This window comes from Solanum verrucosum, unplaced genomic scaffold, assembly GCF_900185275.1.
Source record: "Solanum verrucosum unplaced genomic scaffold, falcon-dt-bn FXZP01000257.1, whole genome shotgun sequence".
NCBI classification, from domain to species: Eukaryota; Viridiplantae; Streptophyta; class Magnoliopsida; order Solanales; family Solanaceae; genus Solanum; species Solanum verrucosum.
This window is the reverse complement of record NW_026020539.1, coordinates 4,007,415-4,024,741: the sequence shown is the minus strand read 5'-3', so window position 1 is coordinate 4,024,741 and position 17,327 is coordinate 4,007,415. Positions and strand designations below refer to the sequence as shown.

The 17,327-nt window shown below is 36.4% G+C and overlaps 2 protein-coding genes across 3 annotated transcripts; one reads left to right on the top strand and one right to left on the bottom strand.

Moving 5' to 3' along the window:
• Positions 1-6,853: 6,853 nt before the first annotated feature.
• On the top strand, positions 6,854-13,739 carry LOC125809941 (protein WEAK CHLOROPLAST MOVEMENT UNDER BLUE LIGHT 1-like). Of its 2 annotated transcripts, XM_049489475.1 has the most exons (3): positions 6,854-6,993; positions 10,412-11,267; positions 11,537-13,739. In XM_049489475.1, exons 2-3 carry the CDS (start codon positions 10,425-10,427, stop codon positions 13,403-13,405), a joined length of 2,712 nt encoding a protein of 903 aa, XP_049345432.1. In that variant the 5' UTR covers positions 6,854-6,993; positions 10,412-10,424; the 3' UTR covers positions 13,406-13,739. The 2 variants fall into 2 exon arrangements, with proteins under 2 accessions (XP_049345432.1, XP_049345431.1); XM_049489474.1 differs by lacking the exon at positions 6,854-6,993 and having other exon boundaries at positions 10,369-11,267.
• Positions 13,740-14,096: 357 nt separating this feature from the next.
• LOC125809962 (photosystem I chlorophyll a/b-binding protein 5, chloroplastic-like) lies at positions 14,097-15,728 on the bottom strand. Its single transcript, XM_049489492.1, is given in 7 exon segments — positions 14,097-14,420; positions 14,494-14,582; positions 14,877-14,911; positions 14,913-14,982; positions 15,074-15,186; positions 15,259-15,391; positions 15,468-15,728. Coding segments are annotated over 7 exon segments (801 nt in total). The 5' UTR covers positions 15,686-15,728; the 3' UTR covers positions 14,097-14,277.
• Between the last annotated feature and the right edge of the window lie 1,599 nt (positions 15,729-17,327).

Here is a 17,327-nt window from a genome sequence, read left to right as displayed (position 1 = left end):
ATTTTCTCTGTTTTTTGTTGTTCGTATTTTTAGTGTTTAGAGCTTTCCAATAGCGGCCTTAAGTCAATTATGACTTATTGAGACTGATAGTTTGGTCACCGGATCATTCATTTGGTCTTTATATGAGTTTTCAATTATGACCTATTGGGACTGATAGTTCAGTCACCAGATCATTCGTTTGGTCTTTATGCGAGTTTTCTAGTTTTCATGATCTTTAAGGTTGAATGATTGAATTCAATCAAAACTTCATGTAAACAACCTCATAATGTAGTTCTAGTGGTTCTGTTAGCTCTAGAACATCGAGTTTGGTCAAGTTGGGCCTTTAGTGAGGGTCCGAGGCTTCTAGATTCATTTTGAGCTACCTTGTGAATTTTAGTTATGACAGAGCTTGAGTGTGGGATTCACTTTCTGTCAAGACGAGTTTTGTTGAAAATTTCGACAATACTATTTAGTCCGGAATGCCGTTTCTGGTTAGGTAGCAGTTTTCATTGGTGGGACCCCGAACTAATTGTGAAGGTTCGATTGAAACTTGGGATATTAATCCCAAGGTTGTTGGTGCACTGTACTGAGGTCGTTGTCCCCGTGGAGTCTAGCTCACTTCACCGGAGCCACTTCTGTGGAAGGTTAGTCACTTCGGCCAGGATGGCCTATCAGCGGACCTCCGTACTTGCGGAGGGTTCTTCACACCGATAGAACCGCTCCTGCAGAAGTACACTTTGCTTCGGTGGAGTTTGGTCGGTCAATAGACCCTCTGTCGCGCCAAAAATAGGGTGGCGCGACTACACTCGATACCGTATTCAATTGAGTTGGCAACTTAAACATAGTAGCTAACTAAACTAAAGGCCCAAAAGATTGGGTAACACAACATCTGAAATACGAAGCCTGGACCATTAAGGTCAAGACATGAAAAATAATAAACCATATAAACAATGGTAGACAAGACAAATATAAAGAAGTCTTAGCTAGCCGACGAGGCTGCAACTCAAGATATACATACGTACACGCACACGCACACGCACACGCACACGTGCGCGCACACACACAGACACATATATATATATATACACTTGCCAGGCCTATGGGCTGAAGACTGTGTCCACAATAACCTCTACGAGTGACATAAACACTGTCTAGACAAGGCTCCGACTATACCCAAATTGTACAACAAAAGTAATCATCCTCTACCAAACCTAGGATAAAGATGCAGCTTACCAACTCACAGCTAAACCCGAATCCTAGCGGGTGGGTCGATCAAAATCCGTGCCTAGATCTGCTCACACGAAACAAAAAAAGTAGTGTTCCCAAGCAATGGGACGTCAGGATGAATAAAATTGTACTGGTATGTAAGATGGAAAGTAGAATCATAAGAAGCTACTGTAAAAAGGGTGATAGACATACCACTTGAAACTGAAATTCAAATAATCTTTGTGGCTGACATCTTACCTCCTACTATTCAAATATGCATGGTATGCTTGTGTAATCATATGTTCTTCCTTTTTATCAGTTCAAGCTTATGTCTATGCTTTAAAGTTCCCCTTACATACTCGTACATTCAATGTACTAACATTATTTGGCCTGCATCTTTTTATGATGCAGATATAGGTATTCAGGATCATCAACAAGCTCTTCATTAATACCACTTGTAGTTCCAGTTAACTTTGATGAGCCTCCAAGCTTCCAGAAGATTCCACTTTTATTTTCAGTCTTATTAAGATATCATGGGTTTTGTTCCGACTTCTATCATAATTATTAGAGGCTTTATAGAAAGTAGGGTTGTGAGGAGTCTTTTCCATTTCCATTGTAATGTTTAAGACTTGAGTTGCCATTTTATGGCTAGTTGAATACATTAAATATTCTAAGTTATTTATCTTGAGACTTTGAGTTAATCTTTGCAAATTGAGGTCATATATTATTGAGTAAGTCTTCCGCTGAGTATTGAGCCAGGACAAGGGTTCGCTCGAGGACCGGCAGTGGTTCTCGAGTGCTGGCCACGTCCAGGGTGTAGGCTCGGGGTGCGTCACTCCTATTGGCTTGAGTCGTCATGGCTTGAGCCAACACTTGAAAAGCAGCTTGAAACTCCGCATTCGTCACTTGTTCAGTTAGAGGGTCGACCGAAAGTTTTGGAGCTTCTTGATGAGCTTCTCGTTCCACATTCTCAGTTGCATTCCTTCTAACGTATGCTCTTTGAAAAGCCATATCCTAAAAATCATCGGAAAAGGATTAGGAGAGAGACATATAGAGTTAAACTCTATCGCACATATTTAGATTGATGAAAGAAGTGGAGTTTTCTAAGCATCTTATAGCCTCTTATTCATAAATGTGGCGTGCTTCACACTCATGAACAAGACTCTACACGACGTGGCTTATGAGAAATCCTAGGACCTTTCTAAACCTTGTGCTCTGAATACCAAGTTTGTCATGTCCCAAAGTATACCTTTGGCGTAACATGGCGCGTAGGACCGTGAGAGGCCCCACACAAGCCACTTTAACATACATCATACAAGATAATAGAAATAAAAAGTCCAAAAGAAAGCCTTTCATATATCAAAAGAATTTGATAAAGTGGAATTATAAACATAAGTCTCAAAAGTATCTATTACATCATAAGGAAAATAATTGGGACGTAAACCATACATCACATACAAATTATGAAATGGAAATGACATAAAGCAATAAAAGAGTCTCGGTCCTTGGAACATGAGGACTCACCAATCTTCAAGACAATGAAGGATCAACTAGTCACGAGTATGGGAGGTATGAGCGTCAGACCCTACATTAGTGAAACAATTTAGGCACAAATATGCATTAGTACATGAAATGTACTAAGTGCGAGGCATTATTCACAAATATAGGCATGGTAACATGAATGACTTAAAATGAGTAGGCATGATCATAATAAAACATTTGAAAGCTTTAAAGAAGAAATAACATAAAAATCATGAAAACACGACCAAGTACATTAACATAAAGGACATAAGAAAACTTTGAAGAAAACATAATCATTTTGTAGGATATTAGCTGTAACCCAAAATAAGACCATGAGAGCTATATCTTGGAATCTGATATATCTCTCATATTGAAAAAAGGGAAAACTACTTGCCAAGATAGAATCCGTACATATCATCATTTGCTAAAGTGGATCCACTAGCTAGGTCATTAATCCTATGGGGGCATGTAGTTTGGAACTAGTGGTTGCTACTAGAGACTATCCTAATTGAGCCTCCACTTCAACGCCCTCTCGCTGCTAAGTCTAAATCCCAAAGGAATAGATAAAAAGGTCAAATATGATTTTAACATAGGAAAAGACAATGATCAATATCAATCCACACATTTCAAGATCAAAACATAGAATAACTCCTTAAACATAATTCAACATGTAGACACGTAATTTTTGACCGAACTTAAGGTATTACACTATTTCTAGAGCTTAAATATTTTATAAAAATATAAATTAAATATTTTGACTTTTACCTTATTTTAGTAAGTTTATTTTTAAAAAGATTTGAAAATAATTTTAAAAAAAACTATGTATTTTCTTTTAATTTAGATTTAATAAATAAGCTAGTGTTTCTTAATTATATTTTTAGACTAGCTATTTGACTTTTCTTATATTTTATTAATTCAAAATAAGTAATTAATATTTTTATTATTATATTATATTATAAAACCTATACCCACTACCCCAACCCACCTATACTACACCCCATTATCCCAATTCCTCAACTCCACTCACACCCCCACTCCCCCCTCAAAAAGAACAACCCTTCCTATATTCTGCACAACAATACACATATGTATTAACACGACACATCACAAAGGAAAAAAAAAACATTCTACATGAACACCACAAAAAAAACCTACAGAAACCAACAAAAAGAAAAAAGAAGAAGGCAGAACACAGCAATACGAAAGGAAAAAGAAAACAAGATCAAAAACATTTTTTCTTCCAAATACAAACACCCACCTACACCACCAATTACACTACTACAACACACCCAAGCAACACGTGCAATTTGTAAAAAGTGAGGTCGAGGTTCACTTTCGTGGTTTCGAGTTCGTGGTTCCTTATTAGGATAGTTTCCTTTTCGTGAATTGAATTTTCGCAAGAGGTAACACTCAATTTAATTTAATTTTGTATAGTTTTATTTCATGATTATATAAGACTTGACTTCAAATTATGAAATTGCTCGAACTTTATGTGTATTTGATTTCGATATTATAATGTTGAAATATAATTATTTGAATCTTACATATCGCTAAGCAATGAAGATCTTTAGAATGTTCAAACTATTTATTCTAATATTTAAGGAAATATTTTTAATGTAGTATATTGACAACCATTATAAGAATAACTCATTATGTATTAATAAATATATTATTATTTTTTATCTTTGTTAGTTCATGCAACAATAGTAATTAAATTTCATCTCAATTAAGAATGTGGTTCCACATCTTTTTGAGATAGTTAAAAAACTCAAGGATGCGGTTACGCACCTTGGCCAAATTATTTTAATAAATAATTTTTCTCAAGGATGCGGTTACGCACCTTGGCCAAATTGTTTTAATAATTAATTTTTATTAATTCAAACCAAGAGGTGCAAACTGAGATTATTAGGTGTGAGGTACTCAAGAGAAAAAGACAGTTATGCCTCTAAATGTCAAAACCAAGAATGCAGTTACGCATCTAGGTTCAGACTAATAAAATTCAACAAATAAAAAAAAAGCAAACCATGGCCTATAATAATGTATCCAAAATAATAATAATAATAATTTAGCATAAGTATAAGTCAATAAAGCGAATGTGTCAGAACTACGGGACTCGAGGGATGCCTAATACCTTCCCCTCGGTCAACAGAATTCCTTACCCGGATTTCTAGTTTGCAGACCAACAAAGAGTCATTTCCTTTTGATTAGGGATTAAATAAAAAGGTGACTTGAAACACCACAACTCAATTCCAAGTGGCGACTCCAAAAAATAAAATAATCCCTAGTCAATACCGTCACTTAAATTGGAAAAACTCTTGCCGCCGTGCGCGAAAAGGGGTATGACACAACATAGATGAGAAAATGTTTCACCAATGTGAATTCATTTGTGAGAAATACCTTTCACAATCATGATCACCATAGTAAGTATAATCCTTTCACAATAGCATGGATACTTTTCTTTCAAAGCATCCCCAAATCTTTCATAATAATTTCATAAAAACATGCATATCTTCATGATTTCATAATTCATGGATTAATGACTTCATCATAGGATCATAGTTGGTAAACATAATTTAGGCATGAGTCAATGCAATTTCAACTAAATATCATGGATTAACATCAATTCATGCATTAGAAGACTTAATTAACCATAGTTAATCATAATTAAATGAAATCCACATTCATTAAATTGAACCCCTAATTTGATTAATTGAAATCTTTGAGGACCCAATGGAGGAAAGGACTCCATGAGTGAATACACACATACCTTGATGCTAGCAGCCCAAAAAGAATGAAGGATTGAAGACTTGAATGGAACCCTAGCTCTTCTTCTTCTTCCTTAGGTTGAGAGAATTTGGAGAGGATGAATATGATTAGATTTAGGGAATTAGGAGAATGAGGTTTGAATGAGTAGTTTTTGGTCCTAAAAACCTTATATAGGGCTTAGGGTAGAAGACAAAACGACATGGTTTTCATTTGAAACGATTAGGGAAAACTCAAAAGCCCTTGAAAAATAACTATCGACCCATTCCTACGGTCCGTAGGTCTTGGTCAACCGTAGAAAGATTTAGAAACCTCTTTATTTGGCCAGCTTTTGACGAACACTGTAGATAGGTCCATTTACGGACCATGGATACCAACCGTATAACCCAACTTTGGCTTTAAAAATTTCACTAAGTTTAGAAGTGACCTATGTGACCAATCTACGACTCGTACATAAGGTGACGGGCCGTCCAAACTATACAAAGGATATTGGACTTGATTTTAGAAAAAAATATTTTCTCTTTCCCACGGTTGCCATCTACGGGCCGTAGAAGCTTTTATGGTTCGTAGATGGGACCCGTAAAACTAGACTTCAGCCCAAAAAGTCATTTTCTTCTTGTTTTCCAAAATTCGAGGTGTTACAATAACATTTTTCAAATATAAATATAACATAGGTCCTAGACCTCTGACGACGACTTTGAGGCTTTGTCCTTTAATTAGTTAGATTTAAAAAAAAATACTATAATAGAAGTCATCAAACAATATGACAAAACCTCTGCAAACACTCCTATTAAAATTTTAAGATCAAACAATACGGTTACAAGATTTTACATTCTTAGCTTCTTGGTGAAGAATTGAAGTGCTTCTTCAAGAATATACTTGTGAAAGAAATATTTTAATAATAGTGTATTTTGAGGTGAAAGTATAAAAAAAAACCCGACAATTAATTGAACCACACTGATATCAAAGAGAAACCCATATGATTGGGATGATTTTAAAAAATCTAATTTTATTTATACATTATAAAATACTTGAAAAATTAGAATAGTATAATTTTTAAAAATAACCAATCGAACCGTACAGTAGGCACAACCACGTGTAGTTTCACACAAACATGAGTGCTTAAAATGGAGAGGAAGGGAGAAGTATGATAGTGAAAAATGAAAATAGTGGAAGTGGGTTGGAACGGAAAAGGTTGGTCAACTAGTCGACTCTGTCAATTATTTGAATCTTTTTTCTCTTTTTGAATCAATGATTGTGCGGGGACGGTTTGTTTGAAACACCCGCAAAAAACACAGCGAAAAAAGAACAGCTCTCCTTAATTGGCGGTGACTTTTAGATATTGTAATGTTTATTTTGAAAAGTAGACATAATTGGAAAAAGACAAAAAGAAAAAAAAAAAAGAAGGTAGACGAAGAGGATCTTTGAGAACCTCTACTTCTCCTTCTTCTTCCTTTTTCCAAACCACTATTTATTTATTTTTCTTTGTTTTGGGGAAACATCAAGAAACAGACATCATTTCTGGTAATTTTTGCTATCTTTTCTTTCTGGTCAATTATCATATGCTTCTTGTATAGTTGTTTAATTTAATTTTTGATGATTCTGTGCCACAAAAAAAGAGCAATCTTTGTATAGTGGAAAGGTTATATATATGTATGTATGTAATTAAAACCAAGCTTAGCTCACAAATTCGAACCTTGTTGTTTGGGGTTTTGGTCAATTCCATACTAAGAGATGGTATTGGTAATTGATCTTTTGGGATAAATTGTGGGTCTTAATTGTTTAGCATGAGAGAGACCTTATATTACTAGTCTTGCTCATGCTTTTAATTTGCTACCCACTTATGACTAGCATCTCATGTATGCATGTGTTGTAAAGAGCTCAATCAGATGCTTTTAATTTGCTACCCACGTTGACTAGCATATCATATATGCATGTGTTGTAAAGAGCTCAATCAGATGCTTTTAATTTGCTACCCACGTTGACTAGCTTCTCATATATGCATGTGTTGTAAAGAGCTCAATCAGATGCTTTTAATTTGCTACCCACGTTGACTAGCTTCTCATATATGCATGTGTTGTAAAGAGCTCAATCAGATGAGGTTAGATGGTGTCAAAACCACAACTAGTCCTAGTAATATCATGTTTTTCTGTCTAAATATAGGAGATTCAATGCAACATCATATCTTTAATAATTATCAACTCCTATATTGTAAGCAACTCAATCGTTCACCAAGCATAAGTCAGTTATATCTTCATGAATCTGGAATTCAAGTGTCAATGGATAAAATGACTAGATAGCTGTTTAGAGTATAAGATGTGGTGTCGATGTGATTAGTAAAACATGGGGTCAATTTAATTGAGTTGTATTTATTCAGTACTACTACACCATCTTTGTGTACAACAGTTGCATCCCTAAACTGTATTCCTGCTGGTGTATGGTTAGGTGTAATCATCCTCACTGACAAAGTTACTTGCCATTTTTTCGTTATGTTAGAGCTAAACGGCGTTCTCTAGGTACTATTGCCTAGCTAATAAACTAAATAACTACACATTTTAAGTTTGTGTATTTAGCAAGCATAACTTTTTTGTATGATTTGTTGTCTCTTTTCTATATTTCAAAGCCAAATGAAAGACCATCTGCTACCCTTTATGTATATGTTTAATCTAATTGGAGGACGAATCTTTCACATGATTTCTGCTTGCTGTCTAAGGATTCTTGCATATCTAACTTATCAGTTTGAAACAAGTGGAACCCAAATTCAAGCTACTTTCACATTTTGATTGGTTTAAAGACACATGTTATATGCCTGCTCTTAATGTGCTAAGCTGCTGATGTGGTACGCTCCACTTGTGCTAGTCATGTATTTCGCTGATGAAGTTTATGACATTGACATTATCTGCTATGGAGGATTCTGAATGAAGAATCTTCTGGTGATGGAAGAAAAGAGGATTCAATTATCTAATGTTTCCCCGAAAAGTTGATTTTGTGATTCCTTTCCGATATTTGGGGCCCGAAAGAGAACTTGTTACATTCTTTCAATGCTAATGAGTGTATAAACTACTATAAGGGTTAAAGTGCTCCAAGTAGGACTATTAACCACATGATTTCTTTTTAATAAAATTTATTCTACAAACTCTAGTTTTATCACTTGGAAACCTTGAAAGATGCTTTTTCCATGTCTACTTCTATGTCTTCAACTGAATTTCCTGAAGCATTTTGCTGCATGAATTGATAGCAAAGCTACTAGGAAACTAACTTCTTTTTTCCAAGTGCAGCAACCATACCTCCAGCATGTGCATTAGTACAAATAAATAGACTAGGCATTTCATCTGATTGTTTGTTCTTTCAACTTATTGAGATTGATGTGTGATGGAAGTTTTGTATATAATGTATTTGTAGTTTCGTGAGAAGTGTCTACCAATGTTGGTACAGGAAGTGCAGTTCAGGAAGTTTCTTTAAAGATTACTTATGTTCCTGCTTCGAGAAAACACAAGTGGAATATTTAGTTATATGGAAAAACTGATAAGACTTAGACGATAGAATATTGGGAAGAGAAAAGGAGTTCAGGCAGCATTTTGTTTTAAAAGGTTCCCCTTCTAGGAGCGAGCATATACAATCCAAGGATTTGGTTATATGGAAAAACTGGAATAAGCCTTAGAAGTTTAAGTTTTACATGGACTATCCTAAACTAGGATTGGTCTCACCATAGAATGGTGTGTCCTTATTCCTTAATGAGAGTGCTGCAGAAGAGAAAAAAGTTAAGGATGACAATAAGTTTCACAGATGTATTTTTTGTGGCGTTGACTCAGTGGTGGAGCCACCTTACAATGAGGGGGTTTGAACCCCCTTCGGCGGAAAATTCTATGATTTATACATGGTTAAAATAATTTTTTAGGTATATATAGTAGATGTCGAACCCCCTTCGTCTACTTCGTGTGTCTATATTTTTAGATTTTGAACCCCCTTATTGAAAATCCTGGCTCCACCGCTGTGTTGGCTGACTACTTTTTCATTTCTCATTTTCCTTCTTGTTGTTTTTTTTCTTTGCCTGGCTTCAATGTAGTTGATGAGGAAGGGGAATGGATCAGAAGAAGAACAGCTGCATATCTTTTTTATTAAATCCATAGCATGCATATGCAACGAGTTGTAGACAACAACTGGGTCTAAAATAACTGCATAAAAATTAGGGACTGTACCTCTCTGGTGTGATCTTTTACTCCTCCCGTTTATGTGATTCATTGATGAAAATATTAGGGAAATATCATGGATCAGCTGATATATAAATATCCATTAGATAAGTTAAACTTAATATGATAAATGTACTTGCCGACAAGACTTTACTGGTTATTCAATTATGAAATCCCTAGTACTTCTCTTTTTGAAATTGAATATCTTGTTTGACTTCACTTCCTTCGATAAGTAAAAAGTGTCTCATAATTCTTTATTGAGTTAGAGTTCAAATAAAATTACTTTATGGGAAATGTGTCCTCATGTGGGATAGTATTTTTTTGTTTATTTGGCTGGCAATGTAAAAATGATATTGCATTAACTAGTGAACATAGGATAAGTATTCCATTTACAGAAAAAGATTATAGCTTAGGGATAGGATGAAGTTATTCATATTCTTAGTAAGGTGTGTTGCCCTAAACCTTCTCGCAAAAGTTAACTTAGTTTTTGTTATCCAACTAGCAATCCTCAAATGAAATGAATGACTGTGTAGAGGTTATAGTGTAGAAACTTCAAAATAGGTGATCTTAATATTGTACAGAAAATAGTTGCAATTGCTTAAGTTTAAGTTGGTCTTCAAGAACAGTTGTTTGATATCTCCAATTCTGTAGTTCACCTCCTGGTAAAAGGTTGGGAAGGTGTTTGGTTACTTGAGAGAGGTTATGTATCCCCTTACTTATCTTTGCCAATTTTATTTTTTGGTTCATCTCAGCTCTTAATTGGAAATGGAAGATGCAAAAGATGTGAAGGGAAGTTCTCCCCAAGAATGTGCTCCTAAACCTGAAGTTTCTGTTCCGAAGGAGGATCACTCACATAGGGCAACTCCAACTAGGCAACATATGAATGAAACAGCAAACTCTGAAATTCAGGAGCCTACCATTAAATCTGATGGAGCAGGTGACATTTCTAAAACAGGAAGTGTTCAATCAGCTGTGCCAACAGTTCAGCAGGAAGCCTCACCTAAACTGGTAGAGGATCTGAAATCGTTAGAGCCTCCAACAGCTCTCTCAGAAGCCAGTTCATCGTCTATATTGGATGCAAAAGCAAGTGATTCATTGCAGCAATCATCTGATGGTGGTTGCGGTGGTGGTCTTTTGAATCAACTGAATCATACTACTGATGGACCAACAGAAGAGCATGATGCTTCACCTTTATTAACCATGAATTCAAACCCTGCATCCCTAAAAGAGGAAAACCAAAAAGAATCTTCTGACCACATACAATCTGATCCTTTAAAAGGAGAAAAAAATAACGTCTCACTACTTCAACAAGATTATTCTCCAAGTATTTCTCATGTTTCTGCTGAAACAACTTCTTCATCCACTCAAGAACAAAAACACAAATATAATATTCATGTAGAGGTACCTAACACTGTTCAGTCCCTAACCAAGGCTTCCTGTCTCACAGTTAAGATTCCAGAACCCAGTGCCAATTCTAAGCACCCTAATAACTCTGTTATTAACAGAGTTAAAATTGACACAGCAGCACCAATTGAATCTGTGAAGCAGGCAGTTTCCAAGTTTGGAGGCATTGTTGACTGGAAGGCTCATCGAGTACAGACTGTGGAGGTAAGCTCATGAACCCTTTATACACTCTTTGAATCTCAACTCAGGTAGACATTTGTTTGTCATCAAAATGAGTGTGTTGAAAGCCACTTTAGATGATTCTATCTAATGAAGGATTGCATCTGCAAGTTCACCGGGATACTGCACCATAAGAAGTGACTATTTAGATTGTGTATTTATATTTTATATCTTGCTGACCTGTACAGTCATCTTTTGGACATCTGTCCCACGACAAATATTTTAACTAAATCTTCCACTTCTGGATAATGCAGAGAAGGAAAGTTGTCGATCAAGAATTAGCGAATGTGCAGGAAGAGATCCCATTGTACAAGAAACAGTCTCAGGCTGCAGAAGGAGCAAAAATGATGGTGTTGAAGGAACTAGATAGCACTAAAAGACTGATAGAAGAGTTGAAGCTGAACCTGGAGAGAGCACAAACCGAAGAACAACAAGCGAAACAGGACTCAGAACTTGCCAAACTCAGGGTAGAAGAGATGGAGCAGGGAATTGCTGATGAGGCTAGTATTGCAGCCAAGGCGCAGCTTGAAGTTGCTAAAGCAAGGCATGAAGCAGCAGTTTTGGAGCTAAACACTGTGGATTATGAGTTGAAAGATCTGCATAAAGAGTATGATTTATTGGTGTCAGAGAGATATGATGCTGTGCAAAAAGCAGAGGAAGCGGTTTCTGCCTCAAAGAAAGTTGAGAAAGAAGTGGAGTATTTGACTATTGAGCTCATCACTACAAAGGAATCTTTAGAAGCTGCACAAACTGCACATTTGGAGGTGGAGGAACACAGAATTGGAGCTGCTATGGCAAGAGAGCAAGATACTCTAACATGGGAGAAAGAACTAAAGCAGGCAGAAGATGAGCTTGAGAAGCTAAACCAGCAAATACTGTCTTCGAAGGATCTCAAAGCAAAATTATACACTGCTTCAGCTTTGCTACTGGATCTCAAAGCTGAGTTTGCTGCTTACATGGAATCAAAGTTGAAACAAGAGACTGTTGAAGATGGCAATTTTGGCGAACTGTCAGAGCCAGAGAAAAGAACTCATGCCAAGATACAAGCAGCGGTTGCCTTGGCTACACGGGAACTTGAAGAGGTGAAACTCAACATCGAGAAAGCAACAGATGATGTAAATTGCTTGAAGGTTGCTGCAACTTCATTGAAGGCAGAATTAGATAAAGAAAAATCAGAACTAGCTTCCATCCAGCAGAGAGAAGGCATGGCATCAATTGCTGTAGCATCTCTTGAGACGGAGTTGAACAGGACCAAGTCAGAGATTGCCCTTGTGCAGATGAAAGAGAAAGAAGCAAGAGAAAAGGTTGTGGAGCTTCCCAAGAAATTGCAAGAGGCTGCCCAAGAGGCTGATCTGGCAAAGTCACTTGCACAAACAGCTCGTGAAGAGTTGAGAAAGGCAAAGGAAGAAGCAGAGCAAGCAAAGGCAGGAGCAAGTACCATGGAAAGTAGACTAATTGCTGCTAATAAGGAGATAGAAGCTGCAAAAGCTTCTGAGAAGTTGGCGCTAGAAGCCATCAATGCTCTGCAAGAGAGTGAATTAGCTCGAAGCACCAATGATGAAGATTCCCCATCTGGAGTAACACTTTCTCTTGAAGAATATTATGATCTCAGCAAGCTGGCCCATGAGGCGGAGGAGCAAGCTAATAAGAGGGTGGCTGCTGCTATCACCCAAATTGAAGTATTCAAGGAATCAGAACTGAGAAGTCTAAGCAGGCTGGAGGAGGTTAATCATGAGATGACCACTAGAAAGGAAGGTCTGGAAATTGCAATGAAGAAGGCAGAGAAAGCCAAGGAAGGGAAATTGGCAGTGGAGCAAGAGCTGAGGAAATGGAGGGCTGAGCATGGGCAAAGGCGGAAAGCTGGTGAATCTCTTCCACTGATAAACACTACCAGAAGCCCGAGAACGAGCTTTGAGGAGAGTAAAGCATCGAAAACCTATGAGAGTGCACCAGAGGTTGCTTCACTACATCATAGGTCAAGTCCAAGAGCATATGAGCAAGGAAGTAATACTGAAACTGATACATCTCCAGAAGTGAAGATCCCAAAGAAAAAGAAAAGGTCCTTCTTCCCAAGGCTCTTGATGCTTCTGGGAAGAAAGAAATCACAGGCCAAGACAGCATGATGTGCTTTGGGGTTTTAGAGAATCTCCCTCATGTTATACAACTGTCCCTTTATTTTTCTGGTTATTTTTCTTGGTTGACGGAGTGTAAATTCTCACTGCTTTTCTGTATACATCTCGCATCATGTATAGTACAATATCAAAATACTTCTCTCACCTTTTGGAGGGCTGTTTATAGAACAGAGTAAGATTGTTATAGGTTTGGCCGAGTCAATAAAGTGATTCTGTAAGTAAATCATCTGCTGCTTCAACTGTTATATCCTGCTAGTTCTCAGATTCTGAAATATTGGGTTTCTTGGCAGTATGGGTTGTATAATTCTAGTATTTTCTAATTTTTCATATCATTTGTGATAGTATTCTGCTTGTTTTCCGCTTTGTTCATGCAATCCTGATCGAATGCTGTAATGAATTGTAACAAATGTGCATATTGACCATTTCTGTTGGGTAGAAGATGCATAAGTTATTTAAAGCACTTATACACTCATTGTCAGAAAAATACTTACCTGATCTCCATGTTTACACTTTACACCAAACCAAGGAATTTAACCTTAACAGTAAAACGTTATATGCATGACATGTGCCTTGCATTCACCGATTTGGCGCAAACCTGGTGCAGGTAAGATTATTACTTGGTGTGGCCTAAAGATCATCCTCAAATAACCTGTCCTTTGATCTTTGTGTAGAAACCATATGCTACCGTATAATTTCCTTCATTGACAACTGTTCTCTATATGTCCTAGTATTATATAGTCAGTCAGAAATGGAAGGACATGATTGAAATACACATAAGTTTCTTATACAAGGTTGCTTGCTTTACTGAATGGCCTTTGAATGAAAACATTTAAGTATGCCATGTTTTCAACAAACTCCAATAATCAAGAACTCAATCCAGCAATGGTTTGAAGAATGGTTTTGTGCCATGGATTGGAGAGATGCTCGATCAGATTGTCAATAGGACCAACATGAGTAACAGAAGCCTGAACGAAAATACCAAGCATAGCCACCATAGCTAGGCGTCCTACAAAACAAAGGGAAGTATAAATATTGGACAAGACTTAAAAGCACTAAAAGAATGATGCATCTCAACAAACCGTTTTTAATCTCTTTCAGTTTCCAGTCTTTAGCATTCTTGATATCTTTTCCAATTCCAAGAGGATTCAATAAAGGGCCACCTGGATACCTGCTAAATGTCAAGATTTCTGGCTATGCTTAGTAGGAGTATAAGCCCGCTCAGAGGCAAATCCAAAATTTAAAGTCTATGTGTTCAGAATGAGTATTTAGAATAAGTGTAATTATATTGTATACATCTTAATTTAGTATCTGTCATCTATGAATGTAGTTTGGACAGAAAGCAACGGGTTTAGTTGAACCCATAGTACTCGTGGTGGATCAACCTATACAGTTCTTCCCCTACTCCCGCACTAACAAGGGTAAGCCTTTCATTTTTTGGCAAACAAAAAAATATTAAAATTACCCTGGTTCAAGGCCTTCCAGTGCAGCTTCTAGTCCCAAAAAAGGATCCAGGTTTTGCTTGAGAGCCAGGATCAAGAAAATCCATGTACCTTTTTGTTTCAACGAACCTGTAAATATAAGAAATCAGAGAGAGGGATAAGTTAGTGCCGGCATAGATTGTCCAGAATTAACATTCTATCAACCGGTTAAACGTTGTACCCCATCAATAATAGTTGAATGATGAGCAGAGTTGTTGTGCTGGAAAAGTTGAATTTTGTAGCTCCTGCTTCATACCACACTGGCAAATCCCTTATTCCAGTGACACGAAGCAACTAAAAAGAATGACCAGAAATGTTAGGATAAAGAGAAAAAAAATGTTACACAAGTATTAAATTATGACTTACATCAGTTAAAAGAATTCCAGCAACCCCAGCCATGGCGAAGCGGGCATGAACAAGTTCTGCTTGTACATACCATCTCAAACTTTCAGGATCCTCTCCAAGTCCTAGTGGATCAAAACCAAAATCTCCAGCAAGACTATTAAAAAGAAAGTATATATGATGAGCCACTAAGTAGGAAAGTTGGTTAATTAGTAGGCAACGAATACGCTTACGTTCCATCAAGATGAGGCGGAGGGTCAAGACCAGGAAGCCATGTTGGCCTTTGGTGAGCTTGAACCAGAGTTGTGCATGGTGTTAGAGAATGTCCTTTTCTATTACTAGTCCAATTAAAGCCTTTTAGAGATACACAAGTTTTACGTATACTCTTTCCATGAAAAGATGAACCCGACAATGTCAAAACTTGGAAACCTCTACCCACTGCAATCTCCATATATCACCACTCAACAAGCAAACTCAATTGGTAATGGGTGAATAAGCAACTGCACATACTACAAATGATATCCAAAACTTGGCTTTGTGGCGTTACAAATAAGATAGGAGGGGTCCCCACCCCACTTATCTCTTTTTTAATTCATCCACCACAAGTTTGTTGAAATAATCTTTGCTCAAGGTGTTTGGATGAGCTAGTTTGTTCTTCCTTCCAACAACTGGATGAGTGGATGTATATTAGATAGCTATGAATGATGCGTGCTCAAAAGCTATCACCTACCTAAAATGGGTTCGTCATTAAGAGACACTAAAATGGGTTCGTCATTAAGAGACACTAAAATGGGTTCGTCATTGAAATTATTTGCAATAAACATTCACTACTTAAATTAATTGGAGCAAAACTCCAAAGGCCAGATTTTCTATATGGGAAGATGACATGATATGGCCACAAATTTTTTTGAATGACCCATCTTTGGATTATATGATGATCCTAAAAACACTTTAGGCCCAAAATAATGATCCAAAAATCACTTCTGTTCCCTCTTTCATTCTCCCTCTCTTTGCACCATATTCATTACTCTTACGACACATTTCAGATTTCGAGATTCAAACAAGTATATCTTCTAAATATTTTGAATTATTAATTATTGTTTATAAATATATAAATTTTATTTTAAAAAATTTGAAGATTTCATGAGCAAATTTTCGATCAAATTTAAACATTCTCGAAAAACGAAATTTGTCAAATAAATTGGGACAGAGTGTACTGAAAATCCTCAACGTGGTGAGCAACAACAAATATTAGGTACCTAACAAATTTGGAAGAGGAGACTCTGAACTAGAGAGTGGAGGCATCATGTTAAGCTGGTGCGTGCTAAATTGAGAAGCACAACTCTGCAAGTTTTAAATATCAATGAACAAGAATGATCCTTGAACAACATTTGAAGTACATGATTGGAGTGACAGAGAAACAGAAAAAAAAATAAAAATTTAAGCTAACAAAATATGAGAAAATTTGAAAATATTTTTCTTTCCAACAAAACACAAGTAATGGATTGACCTATCGTCTGATCAATTAACTTATTTTACTTGTCATCTTCCAACCTTGTACTAGGGGTGGCAATTTCAGTCCATATAACTGAAATGAAATCATTTTGCTCATATTAAATTAAATGGATCACTCATATTTTCTTTCCTTTTCTTAAATGGGTTAATATGGTCTTCAACCTATTTAAGCTCATACAAATATGAACAAAATGAGTTAACATGAGAATCCATATCCAGCCCATATAAGTGAAATGAAATAAATTTCTTTTTTTGTTTTTGGAAAAAGAAAATAAAATTAGGGATCGGTTGGTGGAAGGTGAAGGGTGCCCGGGGGAGGGGTAAGTTGTACCACTATTATCACCATCAGAATCCAACTATCCAATTATATTAACAAAATCATTTGAGAAAAGACTCATCAAATCAATATACAATCCAACATAAATGAAAAGTCTCTTTATGTATGTACGGATAAGGATCGTTACAGTTAGCTCCACTATTTTCCATATTAAAGTTCAATGGAGAAATTGGTTTAGACTCTCAAAAAAAAAGACAAGGAAGAGAAACAGCTGATCACAGATAAATCTTGTCCAATTAAA